Raw genomic sequence first — 24184 nt, 5'->3', positions numbered from 1 at the left:
TGGGCCGCCGTCGCGTCACTCGGGGAGAAGGCCCGCCCTCCCCGGCTGTCGCGACCGCTCGGGTCCCCTGGGGCCGCGGCCACGCCCTCTTGTGTTCCCCCAGCCTTCGGGGGCGGGGCCAGGCGCCGGGTCCCCGGCCGCGTGGTGGTCGCTGCTGCGATGGGTCGGAACCGCGCGGCCCACCTTGCCAGCGACTTGGCAGCCCGTGCTCGCAGTGGGCAGAATGTGGTTTTATTTGGTTGACATGCCCTGGAAAGCGTCTTCTGCTGGCCTCTCAGTCCGTGGAGACCGCGGCGGGAGGCCTGAAGGGTTTATTTTTACTTAGTGACAATGGTGTTGTTTAGAAACCACTGCTTGACCCTTCCATTGCGGAAGGCACTCTCCCCAGGCGCGGTTTTAGTGGGCTTCAGTTCCAGGAGCGATGCAAGGGTTAGTGGTTCCCAATCCACCTTCCTAGGCAGCATGTCACTTTCGGACTCCTTGGAGACTGCAACAAAACACAGGGTGCCTTGGTGAATGCCGATTTCCAGAGGGTCCAACAGGAGGCATGAAATTGACGCACTTGCAGGGACCAGTAAAGTGGTCTTGACTCTTAGTAAGAGCACGGACTACCATTCCCAACCTTGTTTATAATTCTGGATCCCTTACCTTCCTCAAAACCCAGTTTAAAACACTGCCAGTTTAGAGTCTTCCCTGTTTAACCTCGCCCCTCTCAAATGATTCCATCCACAACCACATTGTGACCCATGTAACTCTTACTAAGTTACGGTACAGTCACTTGTATATTCTTATACCTCTTAGCCTTTTCCCTAAGTGTGTTGGCTTTGAGTCTCAAATATCTATTGAGTGCTCTGAAATTCTTCAATGGGTCCCAACTGCCTAGTGGAGAAAACCCAAGCCCTTAATCATATAACCCAGGCCCTTCATGATTTGGCCCATCTATCTCATACATCGAATGTGCTATTATTGGTGCTTAATTAAGTGTTTAACACGTACTAGTTGCCCCATAAACGTTCTTAACCCTTTGCATTCGCTTGCTTTTTTCTCGATTCCTTTACTCTAATGCTAACCATGTCGAGTCACACTCGACATCCGAGTGCAAAAGGTTAAATGAATGATAACTTGTAAGGAGCATTCTCCTTACACCCTCCTCCATTCTATGCAACCTTCTGTCAAACCCCTCCCACCCCATGCCCTGCCTCATTCCGGAAGACACTCCTGGACCTCTGAGACTGTGAGACTGACAGACTGACATCCTTTGGCCCTTCTAGAACTGTTTTTCTCAAGTGTGATATATGCATACTACTGGGTAGTTTTAGGTGATACATAAACATTTCAAATTCTAATTATTATGAATTTGGTTAAATGTCAGGGCAAAAAAAACCATGTAATTAGTATATCAAACCCATGTTAATGATATGGTATTAATTAGGACAAGAACAAAATCATTAAATAAATAATAGGGCAAATAACTTATATACCAGAACTTTTAAAGTGGTAGGTGATGCAGTGGTTGGAAAGCACTGTGCTATGGAGTCTTGAAAATTGAAGATTTAAGCAGAATTCAAAACCTAGCACCACTTGAGCCTCTATCAGTTCTTAGCTTCTGAGCTACAAGGAAAAATAGTCTCCAGAACCTCCATGAGAGATGTCGACTTGCCCTTAAGGTTGCCCCACCTGCCCACATCTCAGTCCTGTAAGCCACTGCTTTGAACGAGAGGAGCTTACCATCTTTCTTCATATCTCCTTGAGAGACTTGAGCAAAGGTGAGCTGAGGGAACATATTTTTCTGCTTCCTCAAAGTACAGACTGTTGAATACTTCCCTTCACTCTTGAAATCATTCTTGGTGGAAAACCTTAACAAAGAAAGCTCACTTAGTAAATCCTAGGGTTGGGTATTAGTGGAACCAGTCACTACACTCTCAGATTCCAGGGGAGGAGAGAAGGCGAGGATAGGTGTTCATTAGTACAGAGCGGGAATATTGTTCAGTAAAAGGGATGCTTCTAGAACCTAGCCTATAAACCTGTTAAGGAAATTCAGAATCTCCTCTCTCCTCTCCAAACTGGATATAGGCTGCTCATAGAACTAGTTTCAAATAAAATCTCATAGCACATTGTTCCTATGCTATAGCCCTTATCATGCCCTGGGGGGGGGGGGGGGATTTTTTTCTGTTTCCTCAAATCATAGATCTTTGAATATTTTTTTCTTCACTCTTGAAAATCCTTCTTAGTGAAAAACCTTAGCTTTGAAGGAGTTTCTCTTTCCTTAGGGTGTAAAAGATATTGGGGATTGTGTGTTATTAATCTACAGTTGTACCTTTCTATACCCTAACAAGCAGAAAGTATTAAATCGTATTGAAAAGAGATGGTAACATGAATAAGGTAATGATGGGAAAGAAAAAGAACAAGAGCAGCCAGAACTTCACCTAAACAGTTGTTCTTGCTTGGATTTGGCATCCTTCAACCCTGTCACAGGGAAGACTGGTTTCAGCTTAGGTCTTAACCTTTTTTTCTGAGGCAATGGGGGTAGGTAGGTCTCAGTGGGTTTGAGCTGATCACTTTCCTGCTGCAGAGGAAAGAAGAGTAAGTAAGGGAGTCAACCATGGGCCTTGGGACTTAAAGTTCTTGGACTAAGTTGCAATCCCCAACATGATTGGACCAAACCTGTCAGAGAAGGAAGCAGGCACTCAGAAACCAAAAAAAGAGGAAGCAGTTCCGAGTGGGCTAACCTATGTTTGTTTCCTTGCCAGATGACTTGTCCAAAGCTTTGCCAGCTTCCTTAGTACTTGATTGAACTTGCCCCCTGGCCCTTTGAAGAGCGCGGTGGAAGAATTTACCCGGTTTTGAGAAGGATTCAATTAGTGAATTGCTTAGTAAACCAAACATTTGATAATAAGGTGGGGGGGGGGGGGGGGGGGGAATCCATAGGACTCTACCTTCCTTTCTCAGAGATGGCTAACTCATTCACATTCTATTCTCTGAAGTGAAGAGGCCACCGAATGAAATGTTTTGTGATGTAATAATGTCACTTTGTAAAGGTTACAGAGTCAAAGACTTTCAGAAAGGATAGTAAAAGTCATCTAGTCTAACCATTTATCTGACACTCATTTCACCTACACAATATCTCTATCAAGTGGTCAATCTTCCTATACCTAAAACACCAACCTAGCCCACCAGAGTGGCTCAGTGGTTGAGCATCGACCTAGGAACCAGGAGGTCATGGTTTGATTCCTGGTTGGACATTCCCACATATTTAGATTGTGGGCTTGATCCCCAGTAGGAGGCAGCCATTCAATAATTCTTTCTAATCACTGATGTTTCTATCTCTCTCCCCCTCTCCCTTCCTCTCTGAAATCAATAAAAATATATTTTTTAAAAACACAACCTATTTCCTCTTTGATCAGCTGATAGCTATAACTTCTAACTTATAGTTCAAATAGAACAAATCCAGTGTCTCTTCCACAGAGTTCTTAAAGAATTTGGAGAAATCCATCAAGTTTCTCCTAAGCTATCTCTCTGTCTCTTCCAGGCTCAACATTGCCAATATTTTGAATTTTTCTTTATATGACATGGCTTGGGGTTTCTATTCTCCTGATTTATCTCATTATAACTCATTTGGGAAAGTTAAAATTTATATCCTTCCCAATGTGCAGCCATCTGAAATGAAAACAATATGTGAGATGTCACAATTGCAAGACATATCCCATCACCCCAATAAAGTGTCAGATGTCATCAACTCTTCTAAGAACCTACTATTCAAATTATTATCTAAACTACATTATCTAAAATCACGACTCACACCCATCATGCTCAATTCCTTTGTCTTGGCATTTATCACATGCTTATATTAACTGTATGATTGCTTATGATCTGTCTGTTTACCTCACTAGAATTAAATTTCATTTGGATGAACTTTGCTTTAGTCACTGATATATCCCTATTACCCATAACAGTGCTTGGCACATAGTAGGTGCTCAACAAATATTTGTTGAATGAATGAAAAAATAAATGAATGACCAAACTACTTAATTGATATATATTGAGCTTTTTCTTTCAGAATTTTAAAGCCTTTTTAAAAAATATTTGCTGCTGAACATGTCCCTTTAATTCTGTACTCATCCTATATAAGAAAAGCCTAATATACAAATTGTCCCCTTAACCGGGAGTTCAACCGGGAGTTCGATCACTCTCTATGACATGCGCTGACCATCAGGGGCCAGCCCGGAGCATGGCAGGTGTCAGCCACCCTGATGGGCCCCGATGAGAGCGGGACCATGGCAGGATGGTGGAGCAGGTGAGCGGGTGGTGCCAGGCCAAGGTGGGTGCGAGCAGAGCCTGATCGCCCTGCCGATCATCCCGCAGATAGTGACCAGCAGTGGTGGTGGGGGCTGGGCCACTTCCCAGCTCCCAGGCACTGAGGGAGCTGGGCAGGGGCCTGATTGTCCTGCCAATTGCCCCGCAGACAACAATCAATGGCGGCGGCAGGGGGCAGGGCACTGAGAGAGCTGGGCAGGGGCCTGATGACTCAGGCAGAGGGGGACACCCAGGGGCCCAGGTGCTGCCCAGGGCCCAGAGGTCAGCTGGGACCTGCCCTTCCATGCCAGACACTCGGGCGTTGATTGCCAGCCAGGTCTAGGGACCACATCTATGCACAAATTTCGTGCACCAGGCCTCTAGTTCTCAATAAGCATCTCCAGTTTTGAGGAACAGGCATCCATCCATCAAAGTTACCTTGCCTAATAGGAATTTTATTATAAGAGCACATGTGCCTAGGAAGTAAGACATAGCTAACAATTTGGCCACAAAAAGAGCAGAACCTGAACAGAGTTAGATCTCATAGCAGAAAAACAGGAATGAAAAAATTATTTCAAATCCAAGATAGCACTAGTTAAGTACCACCACTGCATGAGTTTATGTATCTTGATTCTACATCATATCGTTAATGTCTCTCCTACTTCTTCCTGACTGCTTCCTCCTCTCTATTCACTTCTTACCTTACCCTATATACCTTTTTTCTATCTATAGCTCCTGCTTATCTGTCTATATAAAAGCCTTGTAATGCAAATTATCCCTTTGGGAGTTCAACCGGGAGACCAAGAGTTCAATCGCTCGCTATGATGTGCGCTGACCACCAGGGGCGGCACAGAATGAAGGAAGGCCCCAGCTGGCAACTGGCAGCCAGGGAAGGAAGGCCCCAGCCAGCAGCTGGAAGGCCCTGATCAGCCCTGATAGCTGGCTAGGCCCAGGGACCCTACCCATGCACGAATTTTGTGCACCAGGCCTCTAGTTCATTTATATTACCCTATGATTTCAACCTGCCCCTATTCTAGTCTTATTGTCTCTATCCTATCTTCTTTATTTTTTAACTGTTTAAAACATATTTTTATTGATTTCAGAGAGGAAGGGAGAGGGAAAGAGAAACATCAATGATGAAAGAGAATCATTGATCGGCTGCCTCCTGCACAACCCCTACTGGAGATCAAGTCTGCAACCTGGGCACGTGCCCTTGACCAGAATCAAACCCAGGACCCTTCAGTCCACAGGCTGGCACTCTATCCACTGAGCCAAAACAGCTAGGGCTTTAATTTTTTAAAAATTGATTTCAGAGAGAAAGGGAGAGGGAGAGAAAGAGAGAGAAACATCAATGATGAGAGAGGATCATTGACTGGTTGCCTCCTGCATGTTCCCCACTGAGGATTGAACCTGCAACCCGGGCATGTGCCCTGACTGGGAATGGAATCAAACTGTGACCTCCTGGTTCATAGGTCAACACTCAACCACTGAGCCATGCTGGCTGGGCTTTATGGCTTCTCTGTGTCCTTTCAGCTTTCATTCCCACTACCTCAATATTTTCTTTTTCTAGTTCAGATGCCTGTAAACACGAATCAGATTAACTGAGGGATTTGGGTTGTTGGTAAGTTGGTTGGTTTCATTTTTGGTTGATTTTGTTTTGGTGGTGACCACCACAGGTCACTAACCAACCTATTTTGCTTTCCTGGGTCTGGTGTGCTTTTCTGTTCCTAGCTAGGAGTAGAGGACCAAGTCTAGTTATACACAATAAGCCCTAACCGGTTTGGCTCTGTGGATAGAGCGTCAGCCTGCAGACTCAAGGGTCCCAGGTTCGATTGCAGTCAAGGGCATGTACCTTGGTTGCGGGCACATACCCAGTAGGGAGTGTGCAGGAGGCAGCTGATCGATGTTGATTTCTCATCGATGTTTCTAACTCTATCCCTCTTCCTTCTTCTCTGTAAAATAATCAATAAAATATATATTTTTTAAAAATAAGACCTCTTAGGGCATCCTTTCCTTCATGAACTGTGGTAGTTTCATTTTGCTGAGAAGGGGCTATGAGTATAGACATGTGTGGCTCATTTGGTTGAAAGGTGGTGGGTTTGATTCCTGGTAATTTAAAAATAAGTAAATAAATAAATAAAATTTTTAAAAATAGGAAGAGACACCATAGGCAAGATGTTAGTTAATTAACTCCTTTGTCCACATATAACTTTGGATACTAGTATTTTATCTTCTATTTGAAAAGAAATCTCTCACTGCCATTCATGTAGCAACTAAGGAAATACTAATTCCAAATTCACTAAACTCTATTATAAGAATCTGTTTTGGGTAATTCCACTCCCAGCTTCAAATTTCTGTTATAACAATATTCTTTTGTTTGTACTTTCATTTATTTCATTTAATTTCTTCTTGTTATATTAGGCCCTCTCTCAAGACTATAAAGGTTTGTTTTTATTAATTGACTAGAGGCCTGGTGCATGAAAATTCATGCACAGGAGGAGGGGTTCCTCAGCCTGGGCCTGCCCCCTCTCACAGTCTGGGAGCCCTCAGGGGTAGGAGGCAACCCGGCGATCAGGGAAGGGCGATGCCCCATCACACCTCTGCTGCTGCCACTGCTGGCAGCACAAGCCTCATTCGGCCCTGGTTACCTGAGCCTCGGGTGGCCCTGAGTGGCTGGGCAACTGCCATCCGAGGCTTGCCTGCGCCTCAGGCCGGCCCTGTGTGGCTGGGGAGTGGAAGGGACTGGGAGACTCTGGAGGCAGGTGCGCAAAGCGACTGGGCCTGCCTGGTGGCGGACCCGGCCTTGCCGCATGCCTGCCACCCACAGGGCAGAGGGGACTGGGTGCCGCCATCTTGTGGCTGTGGGTGCCACCATCTTTGAGAGCATGGCAGTCAATTAGCATATTCCCTCCTTATTGGCTGTGGGCACCACCATCTTTGAGGGTGGGGCAGTCAATTAGCATATTCCCTCCTTATTGGCTGTGGGCACTGCCATCTTTGCAATGGTGTGAGGGTCAATTAGCATATTCCCTTTTTATTAGATAGGATTTTAGAGAAAGAAAGACATTGATTTGTTGCATTCATTGGTTGCTTCTTGCATGCACCCTGACATGGGACTGAACCCACAACCTTGGTATATTGGGACACTAACCAACTGAGCTACCTAGCCAGGGCTATCAAGATCTTTTTTATATCCTGATTCCTTAAACAGATATTCTTCACTTCCTCTGCTGTTGATTTAGTTCCAATTCCTCAGCATCTCTTACCTTGATGATTGTAGTAACATCATAACTAATCTTTCTGATTTTTGTCTCTTTCTCCCAACCTCAAAAAAAGGGGGGATATTTGATTATATCCTTTTATCACCTGCCATTTACTCTCTTACAACTCTCTAAATGTGCCTCATTTGCTCATGTCTCCATGGCTTTGCCCTTCCCTCTGATTGGAATATTCTCCTACTCGTTGTCAGGGGTCATCTCTTCTGTAAAGCCTCTCTGATTACCCCTTTTCCCTCAACAGAACTACTATGCGTTCTGTATCTTGTATATTCTTTTTTAAAATATATTTTATTGATTTTTTACAGAGAGGAAGGGAGAGAGATAGAGAGTTAGAAACACCGATGAGAGAGAAACATCGATCAACCACCTCCTGCACACTCCCTACTGGGGATGTGCCCGTAACCAAGGTACATGCCCTTGACTGGAATCGAACCTGGGATCCTTCAGTCCGCAGGCCGATGCTCTATCCACTGAGCCAAACCAGTTAGCGCTTGTATATTCTTTTATGATTCATACTAGAGGCCTAATCGGGCCTAAACGGGCAGTTGGACATCCCTCTCACAATCCAGGACTGCTGGCTCCCAACTGCTTGCCTGCCTGATTGCCCCTAACCGCTTTTGCCTGCCAGCCTGATCACCCCCTATCCACTCCCCCTGCCAGCCTGATCGACGCCTAACTGCTCCCCTGCCCGCTCGATTGCCCATAACTGCCCTCCCCTGCCGGCCTGGTCACCCCTAACTGTCCTCCCCTGCAGGCCTGGTCCCCCAACTACCCTCCCCTGCAGGCCTGGTCCCCCCAAACTGCCCTCCCCTGAAGGCCTGGTCCCTTCCAACTGCCCTCCCCTGCCAATCTGGTCACCCCTAACTGCCCTCCCCTGCTGGCCTGGTCCCCCACAACTGCCCTCCCCTGCCATCCCAGTCATCCCTAACTGCCCTCCCCTGCAGGCCTGATCCCCCCCAATTTCCCTCCCCTGCAGGCCTGGTCCCCCCCAACTGCCCTCCCCTGAAGGCCTGGTCCCTTCCAACTGCCCGCCCCTGCCAACCTGGTCACCCCTAACTGCCCTCCCCTGCAGGCCTGGTCCCCCCCAACTGTCCTCCCCTGCAGGCCTGGTCTCCCCCAACTGCCCTCCTCTGCTGGCCCGGTCACCGTTAACTGCCCTCCCCTGCTGGCCTGATCGCTCACAACTGCCCTCCCCTGCTGGCCATCTTGTGGCGGCCATCTTATGTCCACATGGGGCAGCCATCTTTGACCACATGGGGGTGGCCATCTTGTGTGTTGGAGTGATGGTCAATTTGCATATTGCCTCTTTATTATATAGGATATCTTGGTATATTATAATTACTCATTTATTGATCTGTCTCTCCTGTTAGACTCCAAGTTCCTTCAAGATAGAAACTGCCATATACTAGTAATCATCTTTATATTTTAATTCTTAGATTAGTGTATGTTCACTGACTGGTTACTAAATTGGATTTGAACTTTTTAGTATATAACAGAGTCCCAAGTGTCTGGATACTGTGATAGTCAATTCCCTGCTCTGTTCCTCTTCCCTTCTCCTGACACCCAAAAGCAACAGGTATAAAGTATAACCCTTTACTCCTTTCCCATTTAGGTATTCATTCCTGATCCTTAGTCTTCATTTTTCAGTTTATCCTTTATTATTTTATATTCAACTAGAAAGCCAATGGCTAATTTATACCTTGTTAACTACAAACTAAATATCTTTGGCTAAGGAGAAACAATTTCAAATTAAGACTCTCCTTTCTTGTGCAATGAAGTTTCATGACCCAAATTTGTCCAACTCTTTCTCTCAGTATTTCCAGGCTCTACAGATTCTGTTTGGTGAAGCATATGGCAAAGAATTAGAGCAGTGGTTCTCAACCTTTCTAATGCCGTGACCCTTTAATACAGTTCCTCATGTTGTGGTGACCCCCAACCATAAAATTATTTTCGTTGCTACTTCATAACTGTAATTTTGCTACTGTTATGAATCATAATGTAAATATCTGTGTTTTCCGATGGTCTTAGGCACTACAGCAGTGGTTCTCAACCTGTGTGTTGCGACCCACAGGTTGAGAACCGCTAGCAGGGTCGCCTAAGATCATTGGAAAACACAGATTTTTACATTACGATTCATAACAGTAGCAAAATTACAGTTATGAAGTAGCAACGAAAATAATTTTATGGTTGGGGGTCACCACAACATGAGGAACTGTATTAAAGGGTCGCGGCATTAGAAAGGTTGAGAACCACTGAATTAGAGGGAAGAGGTTGGCTCCTGAATACCATGTTAAGTTAGCTTCCTTCTTCAAGCTCATGCCTCATTCTCCAGGGTCCTTACTTAGGGTGCCAGGAAACTTCTCCAGGTGCCATTACCTTGACCAGTAACTCCTTGGAAAAGAAATGTGGTTCGGTGTCCTTTCCTTGTTGCTCCATAGGAGAGGGAAGTGGGTTATTGGTCATTATAAGTATGGTCTTATCTTGATCGTACTCTGCGACTTTGAGCATGAAGCTTAACATTTTCCTGTTTCGAGCCACAAATTTCTGCAGTTTGGTGGGCTTCAAAGGCTCATAGTACCGGCTCTGAGCAGACAGACAGAAAGGTTTTCAGAGAGACAAAGAGATTATATCAAGAGAAGGTTCATAAATCCTTTGGCTAATCTTCTGCCTCTGTGGGGTAGGGACAGAGGCAGGACAGGGGCTGGACAAATCTGCTCTGAAATATGTTTATCAGAAGAAGTCTGGAGCTCACTGGCCCTTTCTGCCCTCAGAGTATTCCCCACACATTGCCTAAGGGGCTGGGGAAATGACATAGAAAGCTTTCCACAATAAAGGGAGAAAGACGACTTAATTCTTCTGAACAGAATCTGTTCAATACAACGGGGCAGAGAGATTTCTATGTTAAATCTCGCTGGTCTTCTCTACAACTCTCTGAGAGGCCGAGGCTAGAAACTGCCAGGGCCCAAATCTTCTTGTCAAGGAGTTTGGAGGGTGGGGGTGACACCAACGTTCTCACTCACTAACGCTTTCCCACAGGCACAACCGCATTACCATGCATAATAGGCACAACGTTTTAAAAGGAAAAGCAGTCACAAAAGACAGCATGTCACTTAAGATGTGGGTGGGGGCAGAGGCAGTTCCACTAAATTTGCTTTTCTGTCAATAGGGGGGAAGCGGGGGATTGGACAGGGAGGAAGGGAGAGGGAAAGAATGAAACACCTTCTGATTATTAATATGTTTTCTCAACTTAAAAAGACTATTTCAGCTACAGGGACCACCTTCTTCCCAGTACCTCCGCCCTCCCTCACCGCAGCCTTTCTCTACAACTGCCTCTAGCCAGTGTCCTAGGGCAGCTCTGCCTCCCTGACCCAGCAGCCTGTGCAGTCACAGAGGTGGCAGCATTTGGAGGCATATGGACACTCTGTCTCCAGCTTCTACCCCACTGCTGAGACTTGCTCTTAGGAATCTCGGTGGGAACGGCAGCGGGGGGGGGGGGGGGGGGGGGGGGGGGGGTGGGTGGAGGAGGGGAGGGAAAGCTTTTTCCACCTACCAGTTTTGGATGGACTGTGTAATACTGAAGGTTCTCTGGAACAAATTTCGATTGCCCAGCTGCATAAGAAATCTAGAGACAAAATTAGTGGTTTCTAGCTGCCCTATCCTAAGCAATATTCCATTCCTGACTCTCACTAAAATGTGGTCGCCAAATTAACGAAAGGGAACACTGTGCTTCGTGTTTTGCACCCTGGGCTTCTGGAATGAGAGCCACAGCATGGAGAGCTGGGTTCTGAGACATCCTGACTGGGAAGCTTGTGCATGGAACTGGGGACCAGTTGTATGAAATGTCAGGTCAAGCTGTTAGGAGGTGAAGTAGACAAAGGCAGCATTAAAGTTCAGACTGGGACAAGTCACTCCAAGGGATCACACCTCCTTCTTCTGCCTTTTCACTTCTGTGGGAGTGGAATCAGGTCAAAATCAACATGTAACTTGCTTCTCACCTCTTTAAGGAGAACAGGAAGTCACAAAAGGGCGATAGCTTAAGGTTGTGAATGAAGGGAGCCCTGGGAATTGCTGCCCACGGAGCCGGGAGCCGACAGGCTCACAGAAGAAAGGAGAAACAACATTTTACATTTCTGAATGTTTCTGTGGCATGTAATTCTCCCCAAAATGTTAGCAAAAGTAACTGAGGGTTAGGTAAGACTCCTGTCTACCACTGTGCATTTTTTGGCTGGTGATTGGCAGATTGAGTGTCCTGCCTGGTGGTAGAAGCGCTGAGCCACCTGTGTCTCCCATGCTAACCCCCCCTTCCCCCCCCCCCACCATTGCCCAGCCTCAAGCTTAGCCCCAGGTTACCTAAGGATGAGTAAATCAAAGGGATGACACTCCAAAGTGAAAAAAGCTGAGGTACCTCCTTCAGGCTTAGCAAAATGAGAAGTCAGAACAGAAGGGAGGGAACATAATCCTAGTACTTGGGCCCTAAAGATTGCCATGTCCCCAGGAAGGTGATCTGGTAAGATGGGGTACAGAAGAAAGGGAACATGCACTTGAACGGGTTAATAAAGCAACGAGGTGAATGGAGAAGTGGAAAGTAGTAAGAATGGGGCAGATGTGGGATGAGGACAGGCCATTATTACGCTCCTGAAAGAAAATGTCAGGAGCTGGCAATTCCAGGGAGTTGAGGAAGGACAGGGAGGAGGCCTAGCAGAGTCACTCCATACATCGCTTTGGGAGCGTGGGGTGAAATATGGAACAAATACAAAGATGCAATAATTTAATTTTATCACCTTTTGGAAAACTGAAGTCCCTTTGTTCGAAATAAAAGCATATTGTGAAAAACCTGCTTCATAGATATGATATATAAAATACATATTTAGAATCATATAGAAGTCTAGGAAAAAAAATTTGGGGGAAAGATGTAAAGGCTTTTCTTCTATAGGTTTAAAAAAATGAATTATAGTCCTGGCTGATGTTGCTCAGTGTTTAGAGCATCAACCCACGCATTGAAGGGTCATGGGTTTGATTCCCAGTCAAGGGCACATACCTGGTTGCAGGCAACCAATCAATGTCTCCCTCACATCAATGTTTCTCTCTCTTCCCCTCCCTCCCTTTCTTCCACTCTCTCTCTCTCTCTAAATAAATAAATAAATAAATAAATAAATGGGAAAAAATAATTATAGTGGGGAAGGTCTCTGGGCAAGATGGTTTAGCCCTGGCTGGGTATCTCAGTTGGTGGAGTATTGTCCCAATACACCGATGTTGTGGGTTCAATCCCCAGAAAGGGCATATACAACAATCAACCAATGAATGCTTTAATAACTGGGACAACAAATTGAAGTTTCTCTCTCTCCCTTCCTCCCTCTCTTTCTCTCAAATAAATTTTAAAAAATATGTTTTCACTCCTGAATTTTTCTGAGATAGTGCATCTCTGTTCCAAATTAGTCTCCAGCAGTTCACAAAACCCACAAGAGTGTCCAAATTGGAATATGTTTTAGTTTTATGTTGAATAACAGTATCTCTGGCCAATAAGATAAAAGTTGGCCTGAAAAAATCACTTAAATAGAATAAACCTGAAGATGCAACCAAACTTTTGCTGCAAGAAGTGGCCATGTGCCCAGCCAGCATGGCTCAATGGTTGAGCATCAACCTATGAACCAGGAGGTCACGTTTCAATTTCTGGTCAGGGCACATGCTGGTCAGACTCAATCCCCAGTGTAGGGCATGCAGGGGACAGCTGATCAATGATTCCCTCTCATCACTGATGTTTCTATTTCTCCCTCTCCTTTTTTCTCTGAAATCAATAAAAATTATATATATATATATATATATATATATATATATATATATATATATTTTTTTTTTTTTTTTTAAAGGAAGTGGCCACTAATTCTAGGTAAGTCAGAGTTTAACACTCACACCCCAAGATCCCTGGTTTTGTACCCTGATTTATTGCTGTTGTGTCCTATCTTTTCTCTTTTCTCTGTCTCTGTTTACCTCGAATAAAATGGATCAATTAACCTTGCTATATGACTCTTGACCCTTTTTTTTGCTTTTCAACAGAAAGTTTATAAGACACACCTTATAAAATATTCTAAGCTACTCCAAAGAAAGATTACAAACGAACATTTGCTAATTCTCTTCCTTACCTCATCACCATCCGCATTTCCTTTCTCAGGTTTAACTGCATTAGTTCCTGGAGTCTTTGATTTGTCATATGAGGAGCTGAAAAAGAGGCAGAACATCCAGTTGCTCAGAGGCCTGGTCTTCTGCATGTTTTCAATCTCCTTAACAAAGTCGGGAGCCTGACTTAGAAGAGCCCTATTTAGGAGGTGATCACTAACTGAAAAACCTATGGATAGTAAAGAATAGGATTCATTATCCAGCCTGTGTCCCAGGGCAGTGGGCGAGGGGGGGCGGATGGGAGGGGGAGGAAGGGGGTGTAGAGGGGTAGGGGGTAAAGAGACAGAATCTCAGATTGAAGAGTTAAGCAAGTGGGACCTCTTGGAGACATCTGATAAGTTAATTTCTTCTCAAATAGGGGTTTCAGACCGCTAAAGAAAGTGCTCTAGTAGACTGGTTAAGGAACTTCTTTTAGGTGGCTGGACCCTCAGCATACCCTTGAAGATGACCTACTTCAATTTTGAAGGCCTACTTGCCTCTCCCCATGGAAATGGTTCTGCCTGCACCAATGATTAGCCAATGATTCCATAAGAAGGAATATAGTTATGGAACTTCACAAATAAAATTCCAATTTTCAATGCTCAAGCTTGGATTCTGGGCTCCCTTGTGTTCCTAACCATATCTAAGTTTCTCTTCCTAGAAGTGGGGTAGTGAAAATAATAACCAATAGTAAACATTCTCATACTCTGCTCTTTCTCTTACACAGATACCACCCGCCTTTGTGGGAAAGAGGGCAAGGGGCAGAAGTTGTGATCTTTGTATTTTTTGTTTGTTTGTTTTCTTTTTTCTTAGAAGTTGCAATCTTTAGTAATAAAGTATTTTGGATTCCTTGACTGATTCTTATCAAACCCATTTCTTCCTGAACATAGTAAAAAATGCTCAGCAGTAAGATTGGGTTTATAACCAAAATAAGTAGGCAGTTCCCTTCTTAGAGACAGTTCCCTTTGGGGGGGTTATCTAGTTCAAATTAAGTAGGATCCTACAACTACTTCAACTAGACCTCTCTCCTTTAAAAATGAGGTTAGCAGAGTAAGGACCAAAATAAGAAAAGTAGAAATAGTCAAGCTATGTTGTTGGTGGGTCAACGGACTATAGCATGGTACAAATGAACCCAAATCCAGGATCAATCCCATTCGAGGGTGGCCTGCTTCTACCTCAGGCCAATGTGGCTCAGTGGCTGAGCATGATCCATGAACCAGGAAGTCACAGTTTGATTCCAGATCAGGGCACATACCTGAGTTGCAGGCTGGATCCCCGGTGTAGGGTGTGTAGGAAGCCCCCAGTCACTGATTCTTTCCTATCGTTGATGTTTCTCTCTTTCTCTCTCCCTCTCCCTTCATCTCTGAAATCAATAAAAATAAATATTTTTAAAAAATAGTTTTAAGGGGAGCAGATGATACACTGTGGTCAGACCAAAATAAATTCATCCCCACTTAACATCTTAAAGTTTGTGCCCTTTTGATGTGTCCTATTTCCTTAAGTTACCTAATAATAATATATTACAATTTTTATTGTACCACTTTAAAAATAAATCCTCGGTATCTAAAAGGTAGCACTGGATTCCAGATACTTTTCTTCAAGGACAATTTAAGGCATAGAGCTGCGTGAAAAATGCTTCCTCGGCTCAGCTGTGTCTAACTTGGACAGCCTGGTGCTTTTCTTTTGGCAAAGCTACTCCGGTTGCTGCAGGAAATCCAGACCCAGATCTGGTTTTCTATCTGAGGACAGTGAGTCAATTGAAGCATTTTTAATGAAGGTTTACTGTGTGGCTAGAACTGTTCGAAGTGCTATCAGCTACAAAATAAGTCCCTATAAGATGATATTTATAACTTAGTTGGGCAAATAAGACTACACACTTGGTAAGTCTTTGGTCCATTGCTGTTCACTGCTAAATGGGCCAACCCAAAGCAATTAATCACCCAGACGCCAAACTCAGTGCTTCTGAATGGTCCACGTTCTGTAGGGGTTCGATTCAATACAAACACTGTTTCCTTAGCACACACTGTGTGCCAGCCCCATTCTTGATCCTGTATGAGAAACAAGAGAAGACTGATGGGAGGAGGAAGTGATTGTTAAATCTGAAACAGACATGAAACATCTCTTGGGGCTTCAACTTTCTAATCTGTAAAAATGGAGAGAGTTAACCAAATGCTATCAAGGTGACATTCCAATTCTATGATGTTGGTGAGATGTTGGTGAGATTTATCTACATAAAGACCTGAAATAAAATTAATTCCTGTGTCAGTAATGGAGGAGAGTTGGAGGAGCAGACATCCTCTCTCAATACAACCATGTTTGTCCAGGGAGTTGCCACATTTTGATAATTACAACTGGAAGAAAAGAGGTGATGATTTAGAACCCACCATTTAGAGAAAAGAGAGGGTTAGTGATGCCTGGGAGTGGGGGTGAGGGGGAAGATGTTTCCGAAAGGATGTGGAGATTGAGCTGGGCTTGTAGGATGGTTTGTGAAGTAGCCTAACTGGGAAATTACTTGTTTTTCTTGTTTTAGTAGGAGGGGATCAAATTTTGGGGCCTTGACAATTAAGTAGAACTTTGATAAGGCCTATCAACTGAAGCTCCTAAGTCTATGGGTTTGGAGGAAAGATCTATGTTAGTGTTGATAGGGTCAAAGGTGATTATTTGGGGTTATATCTAGTTTGATCATCTAGACAGAAACCCTAAAAATGATTGTCTAAAGTTTATGACTAGGCTGAGCTAAACTGTGAAACTTAGAGGGAAATAGGCTAATGAGCTTTTCACCCTTTACTCACATTTAGTTTTTCCAGTTCATCTTTATATTAAAACGAAAATAAATAGGAGCCATCAAATTGGAGGGCACAAATCTTGTGCTGCTTGTCTGTAACTCAGGGTAGGGAAAAAAATCACAGAAACTATGTCAAAAATAAGAATGGATAGATGTGGTGTACAATACCTCAAATGACACCAGGAAATCTTACTTTAGGGAAGAGGGGGAAAAGCCTTGATACAGAAACTTTCTACTTTGAAAATATCTGAATTATTCTTTTCTTGATTCTGGAGGAGACACTGGGAATTTGTGATGAACAGGCAATCTAGAATGCTGAGGTGTTCTATGTTGGAATCAGAGAATGAAAAGCACAAACAAAATCTGCTCCAAATTTTTTCCCCTAACCTCTGACTTTCACTCACACACACACACACACACACACACACACACACACACACACACCTTTTCACCATATCTTCTTTTTATTTTAATCCTCACCTAAGGATATTTTTTTTTCCTATTGATTTCTAGAGCGTGCAAGGGAAGGAGGGGAGGAGAGAGAGAGAGAGAGAGAGAGAGAGAGAGAGAGAGAGAGAGAGAGAGAGAGAGAGAGAAGCATCGATGTGAGAGAGACAGAAGCATCGATGTGAGAGAGACACTTCAATGGGTTGCCTCCCCCATCTCTCCAGCCCTCTGGATAACCTGCAACTAAGGTACATGCCCTTGACTAGGAATTGAACCTCGACCCTTCAGTCCCAGGCTGACGCTCTAACCATTCCTCAACTGGCCAGGGCTCTTTTCACCATATCTTAATCAACCTCTACCTTGGACAATGTTTTCACCCTGCTCCTTAAACATAGTGAGCCTTTTTCCTCTTACTCCCCATACTTAAAACACTCTCCCACCCTCTTCAAAGAATTTGAATCTTCTTTCTATCTTTATGTTACTAATCAGGTCTTTCCTCTTTAGAGAAGACTTTCCAGATCAATTAAATCCAAAATTCTAGCTTACAGTCATTTTTTGTGTGTGCATGAAATGATACAGTATCTTGTGGTTCTACCTATACTTTTATAATGTGTAGGTATTGTTTACCTCCTAGGTAAACAATAATAATAATAATAATTTAATAATACCTATATTTTTCTTATGTGTAGGTATTGTTTACCTCCTAGGTAGTAAGCTCCTTAAAAGTAGAAATGTGAAGATATATATATATATATCTTTGTGTACTAGGCATTCAAAAATCACTATTTGTTTATTTCAATATATTGAACTGAACATTTATGATGCATTAAACTCCACCCTAGCTAATAGGAACCAAACACAAATTGGATATAGTCACTGACCTCCAAGAGCTCATAGTTTAGCCAGGAAGAGGGACAAGGAAAGAGTTGAATGGAATAGATTGCAATGCTTATCCTACATAATAAAGAGCTAATACGCTAATTAGACCGAACAGCGGAACGACCATCCAGATGACCTTCTGGACAACCATCTGGACTACCTTTCGGATGAAGCCAGGGCTGGGAGGGCCAGACAAGGCAGCTGCGGCTGCAAGGGCTGAGCCCCTTGCACGAATTTTGTGCATCCAGCCTCTAGTGTTACAGATAAATTCAGGATGCTGTCAGAGCACAGAGGAAGAGCATTTAGCCCGAATGAGAAGAGACTAGAAGAGATTTGGAACTAATGCCTAAACTGAGCTTTGAAGATGAGTGTGAGTTAACCAGGTAAAGAGAAGAGGAAGTGGGTATTTAAGAAAGAGGGAGCAAAAACATGAGACTAGAATGAAGCATGGCTTGTTTAGGGGAATTGCAAATAACTGCAGTCTGCTTGGAACATAAGATTTAACAGAAAGGTAGCAGAGATGAGGCTGGAGAGAGAGCTAGAGTTCAGATCTAAGAGTGAAATCACTGATAGAAGCTTATAGGTTATTCTATGAGGAATGAAAAGCTATCAAGGAATTTTAACTAAGGTGATACAGTGAACACTATATATTTTAGAAATATATAGATTGGAAAGATGCAATAAGTATAGATTGGAAAGGTGCAGGAGGCCTTTGAGAGGGCTATGGCAGTACTGAGAAAGGGATGAGACACTATAAGGACCTTTAGTGCTTACAAACCTGTGCCACACATCCCTGCCATCTAGCCCTGGATGGCTTATTCAAAGATGGTCAACCAAATTCTCTCTACTAAGAATTTGGGAGATTGACAAAGACACACAGAGATGAAAGATGATTGTGGCCAGGTTACCACATGCAGTATCCCAGGCATAAAGACTGAGCTGAACTCACTGAGGTCCCCAGAGTTGCCCCAGATCTCAACTACGCTGAAGCATGGTCATTCAGTTTTCCCTTCAATTCCGTGAGCTTTCCCAATACCCTTTCAAATAAATCCACCCTCCTTCCCCCCCCCCCTTTAAATTAATCAGAGTTCATTTCTATTGTTTGCAACAACAAAAAATCTTAAACTGATATAGGCTCCAAAGCAAGGTGTTGGCAGCAAAGAGAGATTTAAAAAGGGATATTTGAAAGTTGTCAGAATGAATAGGACTTGGTAATCAATTGGATCTCTGGACTAATGATTATAACCACCTTTTTAAAGCGTGGTTACCTGAGAGAATGGAGGTGCAATTTACCAAATGAGAGAATAAAGGAGATGGACCAAGTTTGGGGGATAAAAGATGAGTTTTGTTTTGGTTGGTTGAGCATGAGGTGCAGATGGGGACACTGTCTAGTAAATGGTTTAAAATATGCTCAAGAGAGAGGTTCGGGATAGAATTATGTATTGGAAGTCCGCCTCAGGAATATATGCTAGGTAAAGCCATTGGTGTGGACGAGATCAAGCAGGAGAGAGAGTGGGCTGAACAGAGGCCAAGGCATAGCAGAGATCCCCAGAGGTTGCAGACACCAAAGGAAGAGCATCATGAGTGGATGGCATGAAGAACACTGAAAAGAAGTGGCCATTTTGGGATAGAGCAGAACCTGGAGAAAGTAGCCACAGAAATCACAGGACAATAGCATGAAAAAAAAAGGGGGGGGGGAGAGCTTCTACCTTAAAGCATCTAAACTGCAACTTTTGAAAGTATAGAAAAAGATTTTTATAAACTCACAGAAATTACCAAAGCTTAATAAACAATCCAGCGCAACCAACTCTAAGGCAAATACACCTAGAATGAAAAAACCAACTAGGCTTAAGTTCATGGCAGAGCCAAGATTTGCTTGAACATGGACTGTCTGATAAAAGGCAATATGAATGCATCACTCACTCACTGATTGTCTTCTTTTTTGACACGGGGGTGGGGAGGGGGTGGACCGTACATCAGCCAAAACTAGATTGATCATCACTTTCTACTCCCTTTTGGATTTTGATCTATGATAGGACTTATGGTTTTTCCCTCATCCCTTCACTTCCACAACTTTCCATGTCCAGATGGAGACCTTATACCCCAGATAACAGCTGGGTAGGAAGGATGCGGTGCTAGTGGTGGCACAGTGCATTCTGGGAAATGTGACCTTAGAAGCAAGAGCAGTAAGTGAGGGCACAAAACAGGAAGAACTCTTTGTGGAATCACTTTCTCCCTTTATCTTTGACTTTGGAAATAGAAACTTCTATATGAAATAGAAACTTCTGCCCTAGTGGCAGCACTGGTGTGCTCCCTTCTTTCCTTCTGCAATGAAAAAGTCGTGCATGGAGTGCTGGGCAAGGTAACTTATCCCATTTGGGCTCTTCCTTTCTCAAACCACCTGCCAGCAACAGGTAGTAAGTTATCTGGGGAGGCTCTTCCTTTGTCAGGGGGCGACCTATTGTTTATCAGTGACTAGGGGGATGTATTAGGAAGCCGTGTTTATATTCAGGCCCCAGCCACAGTCTCCAAACCAACTTCTAACAACAGAAAAACAAAACCAACCCTTGATATTTTGAACTTATCTGATTCTTGAATGTTTTTATTATTTGCTTCAGAACCTGTAGGGGGAGGAGATATGTTTGGTACCTCAAATCCTTCAACGTCCTAGCTGCAGCTAGAGCTAATGTTCTATATTAGTTCAGATACCAGAGACCAGGAAAGAAAGTTATCTCCTTAGCAAAGCAAAAATGAAAGCTTGCTAGAAACTGGAGACTGAGAAGAGAGCTTTGCTAGTAACCTGCCTGCCATCCGCGGGCAGAGTGGGACCAGGATTTATAGATTCATTTATCTCATCTGTTGACAACACCAAATCTGAACAGAACTAGCATTATTCAGCGATGAATGAATGGAAATTGATTTTCAGAGCTAATGAATGTAGCATAAGTAATAGCCACTCTGGCATAAATAGAGAGCTTAGAAAGACTGCCAGAAATAGATAAATATAAGAAAGAGCAGGAGATTGGAAATCTGGGAAATTCAAGGCCACAAAATTTGTTTGTAAATCTGTCTGTTAAAAATATGGGGATATCTGTTCACAAGAAAGAATGGGAGCTGTCTCTCAATGCCGAACTTAGCAGGCTTAGCACCGGAAGAGTCAGGAATATGGGGACTAAAGGAAAAAAAAAAAGATTTTTAAAAGTACAAGATGGACGGTAAGGGATGGAAAGCAGTCTCAGGAAAAACCACGGGACTGGAGATGCCCATCACGGTAAATGTCTAAATATATCAAATGTGCTGGAAGGATATATGAAGAAGCAAAAGATGTGCTTTCCGTTCATGGCACCTCCCCAGCCCCACTGACAGGTTTCCTTCTCTTGTCTCCCTAGAGCCTTGCCCCTGATCTAGCTTAATGAAACCAGAGAACAAGGTCACAGATTCTTAGCTTTTAAGTCCAAGCATCAAAGACCCTACTGTAAGAAAAATGGTTTAGGAAATAGATGTGATCAATTTTGGGAGCCTCTCTCCAAGAAAGAAGATTTGTAATATTATAGAATTCCACCCTGCTGTGGGAGACATAGTGTCGCAATTGAGACATTGAATGTCACAATTTAGTACACCCACAAAAGGTAGACTATGGGCAACTAGCATCTCAGAGAGGCTGGAACCAAGAAGCTTCCCCTCACTCTCTCACTTTAAATTTCTTGGTCTTCCCATTCCTTCTAAATATCACCAGTCTTTGCCTGTTGTGAAAGCCAGCAACAGTGACATAGGATAATGCACACTCATACCAAAGTATACATATCTTTTTATACCTTACATCAGGGGTCCTCAGACTTTTTAAACAGGGGGCCAGTTCACTGTCCCTCAGACCGTTGGAGGGCCGGACTATAGTTTAAAAAACAACTATGAACAAATTCCTATGCACACTGCACATATCTTATTTTGAAGTAAAAAAACAAAATGGCAAAAACACCCGCATGTGGCCCATGGGCCGTAGTTTGAGGATGCCTGCGCTTATACCAAACCACATATTGAATTTCAATACCAGCCGAAGCTTTACAAACATCAATATTCGTAGGTTTAGGGTGGGGAGGATGCTCTTAAGGTAGCCTCTTCTTTCTTCCTTCCCACTTTGCTTTCCCTCAGGAAGGAAATGTATATCCCATTTTGTGTTTCTTTGTTCTTTGGGGAGATCCTATAAATGAAAGGATCCCATAAATGGGTTTGGCTCACTCCCCTGTTCAGGCTCTGGCCTTCTAGTGACTTTGTTCTCCTTTCTTCCCTGTGGCAGGTCAATCTAGAAATTTGGGTTTGAGTCCTGACAAAGAGAAGATCTCTTAGAACCCTGCTTCTCTCAGTATTTTAGGCATTTACAAATGGTGGTTTTTTTTTTTTTTTTTTGCCACAGTTTGTTTTTTTATTATTCTCCTCAACAAGGGCTACAAGCCAAGACTTCAAACAACAAAAGCCTTGGGCTTATATTTATTCATGTATTTGTTCATTCAGCAAATATTTTCTAAACACCTGCCAGGGCTTCTTCCAGGTTCTGAGGATACAGATGTAAATAAAACAGACAGAAAGCCCTGTCCTCTTGCAGTTTACATTTGGGTTGGAGGATATACAACTGTGTGGTATCTGCTTCCAGATGTCTAACAGGCATCTCAGACTTGACAAGTACAAAATAATTCTTGATTCTCCCTCCCCTTCAAGCCCATTCTTCCTTCAGTCTTTCCTACCTCAGTAAGTGGCATTGCTGTTAATATTGTTGTTCAGACAAAAAAAACCTTTGGCATTATTCTTGATTTCTCTTGTCCCCTCAACTACACATCCAACTTGTCCATCGTCAAGTCCTATTGATTCCATCTTCCAAATATATTTCAAATGTGACTGTTTTTAACCACTCTGGCCCAAGCCAAACTTGCTTCCACTTGGGGCTGCCTAAACACAACTGTAGCTTTCTTTGAGCAGAATCATCTTTGTGGGTGAGGGGAAAAAAGGGAAGTAATATTAAGGAAGGAACAATAATATGTCAGGCAGAGATTAGACTGCACGTTGGCAGTTCTTATCAGCTCTATTTCCCCTAAGAAATGATAGGCATTTTATCAGAAAAAATTCTAAATGATTTTTCTCAGGTCCTTCAGAAAAGTCTATGAATTATAGCCTAAGTATGCCATGTCCGCAAGTTTGCAAGCTGGGTCTGCTTCTCGTGAACACCTAATTAGGCCCAGAGACAGTGCAAAAGTCACACAGGAAGGGAGAGAAAGAAGCAAATGTATTCTATAGATAAATATTTTTCGTGTAAAAAAAAGAAATCACAGAATTTTCCGGCTCAAAGCCTGTCAATACCTTCCTATGTCATTTAGAATAAAATTCAAACTCTTATCCTATTATACAAGGGCCCGTGTGGTTCTCCCTGCCCCTCCCTAACTTTATTGCCTGCCAGTCTCTCCATCCTGTTAGAGACTCTTGCTATTCCTTAACATGCTAAGGTTCAGGGAATAGCAAAAAGTCCTTACAGGGCTTTTGCTAATTCCATTGTCCAGAATATTCTTCACCAAGAATTCCCATGGCTTACTCCCTCACTTCTTTCATTTCTCTGGGCAACTGTCACCGTATAAGAGAGAACTTCCAGAGCCACCTCAAATAAGTACTCTCTGCCAGTCACATGCTATCTCTTTTTATGCTCTATTATTCTTCAAAGCCCTTAGGTTGACCTGAATTTATTTATTTATTATCCATCTCCTTCATGAGAATATATGTTCCAATGTGGCAAGGATTTTTCATGCTTTGTTCCCCACTACACATCCCCAGTGCCTGGATCAGCAGTACTTGGTACACAGTAGACACTCAGCAAAATTTGTTGATCTGAACGAATAACTGAAGAGGTCCATGTAGACTATGTGAGATTTTTAGGTTTGATTTATTAGTGCTAGGCATTGATGCTGATGCTAGATAGCCATCCCAAATTTTCTTCCTTTTTAATCATATTCTTAAAGGAAAAATACTAAGTGCAAGGGAAAATCAGTGTGGAATCAATATAAAGGGATTTATATGGCGTATCCACAGCCTCTCTGAGGCAATTTCCTACCTACCCACCTTCTGCTCTGTACTCTCAGTTTGGCCCCAGTATGTCCATTAGTTAGGACCCAATCACGTTTGTGAATACCATAGCATTGTAGCAATGACTGTGCCAACAGAAAGAGGCCTCTGCTTATAAGAAGAATGAATACCATCTCAAAAGGTGAAAATTCACTACAGAGAACCTGCATCTGGTGTGCCCTTACTTAGGGAGTCAGTCTGTCCCGGAAACAGTGGGAGGGCCCTGATCAGCAGGTAAGGCCAACCT

At 43.3% G+C, this 24184-nt stretch overlaps 1 protein-coding gene across 1 annotated transcript; it reads right to left on the bottom strand.

Moving 5' to 3' along the window:
* Positions 1-317: 317 nt before the first annotated feature.
* On the bottom strand, positions 318-13837 carry TSGA13 (testis specific 13; the record flags this gene model as incomplete). Its single annotated transcript, XM_079785802.1, has 6 exons — positions 318-487; positions 1729-1856; positions 2427-2566; positions 9948-10154; positions 11122-11193; positions 13712-13837. 6 exons carry the CDS (start codon positions 13835-13837, stop codon positions 318-320), a joined length of 843 nt encoding a protein of 280 aa, XP_079641928.1.
* Between the last annotated feature and the right edge of the window lie 10347 nt (positions 13838-24184).

This window comes from Cnephaeus nilssonii (assembly GCF_951640355.1).
Source record: "Cnephaeus nilssonii genome assembly, chromosome: 12".
NCBI classification, from domain to species: Eukaryota; Metazoa; Chordata; class Mammalia; order Chiroptera; family Vespertilionidae; genus Cnephaeus; species Cnephaeus nilssonii.
Note: the sequence above shows the minus strand (reverse complement) of the source record. Positions and strands in the feature narration are given on the sequence as shown.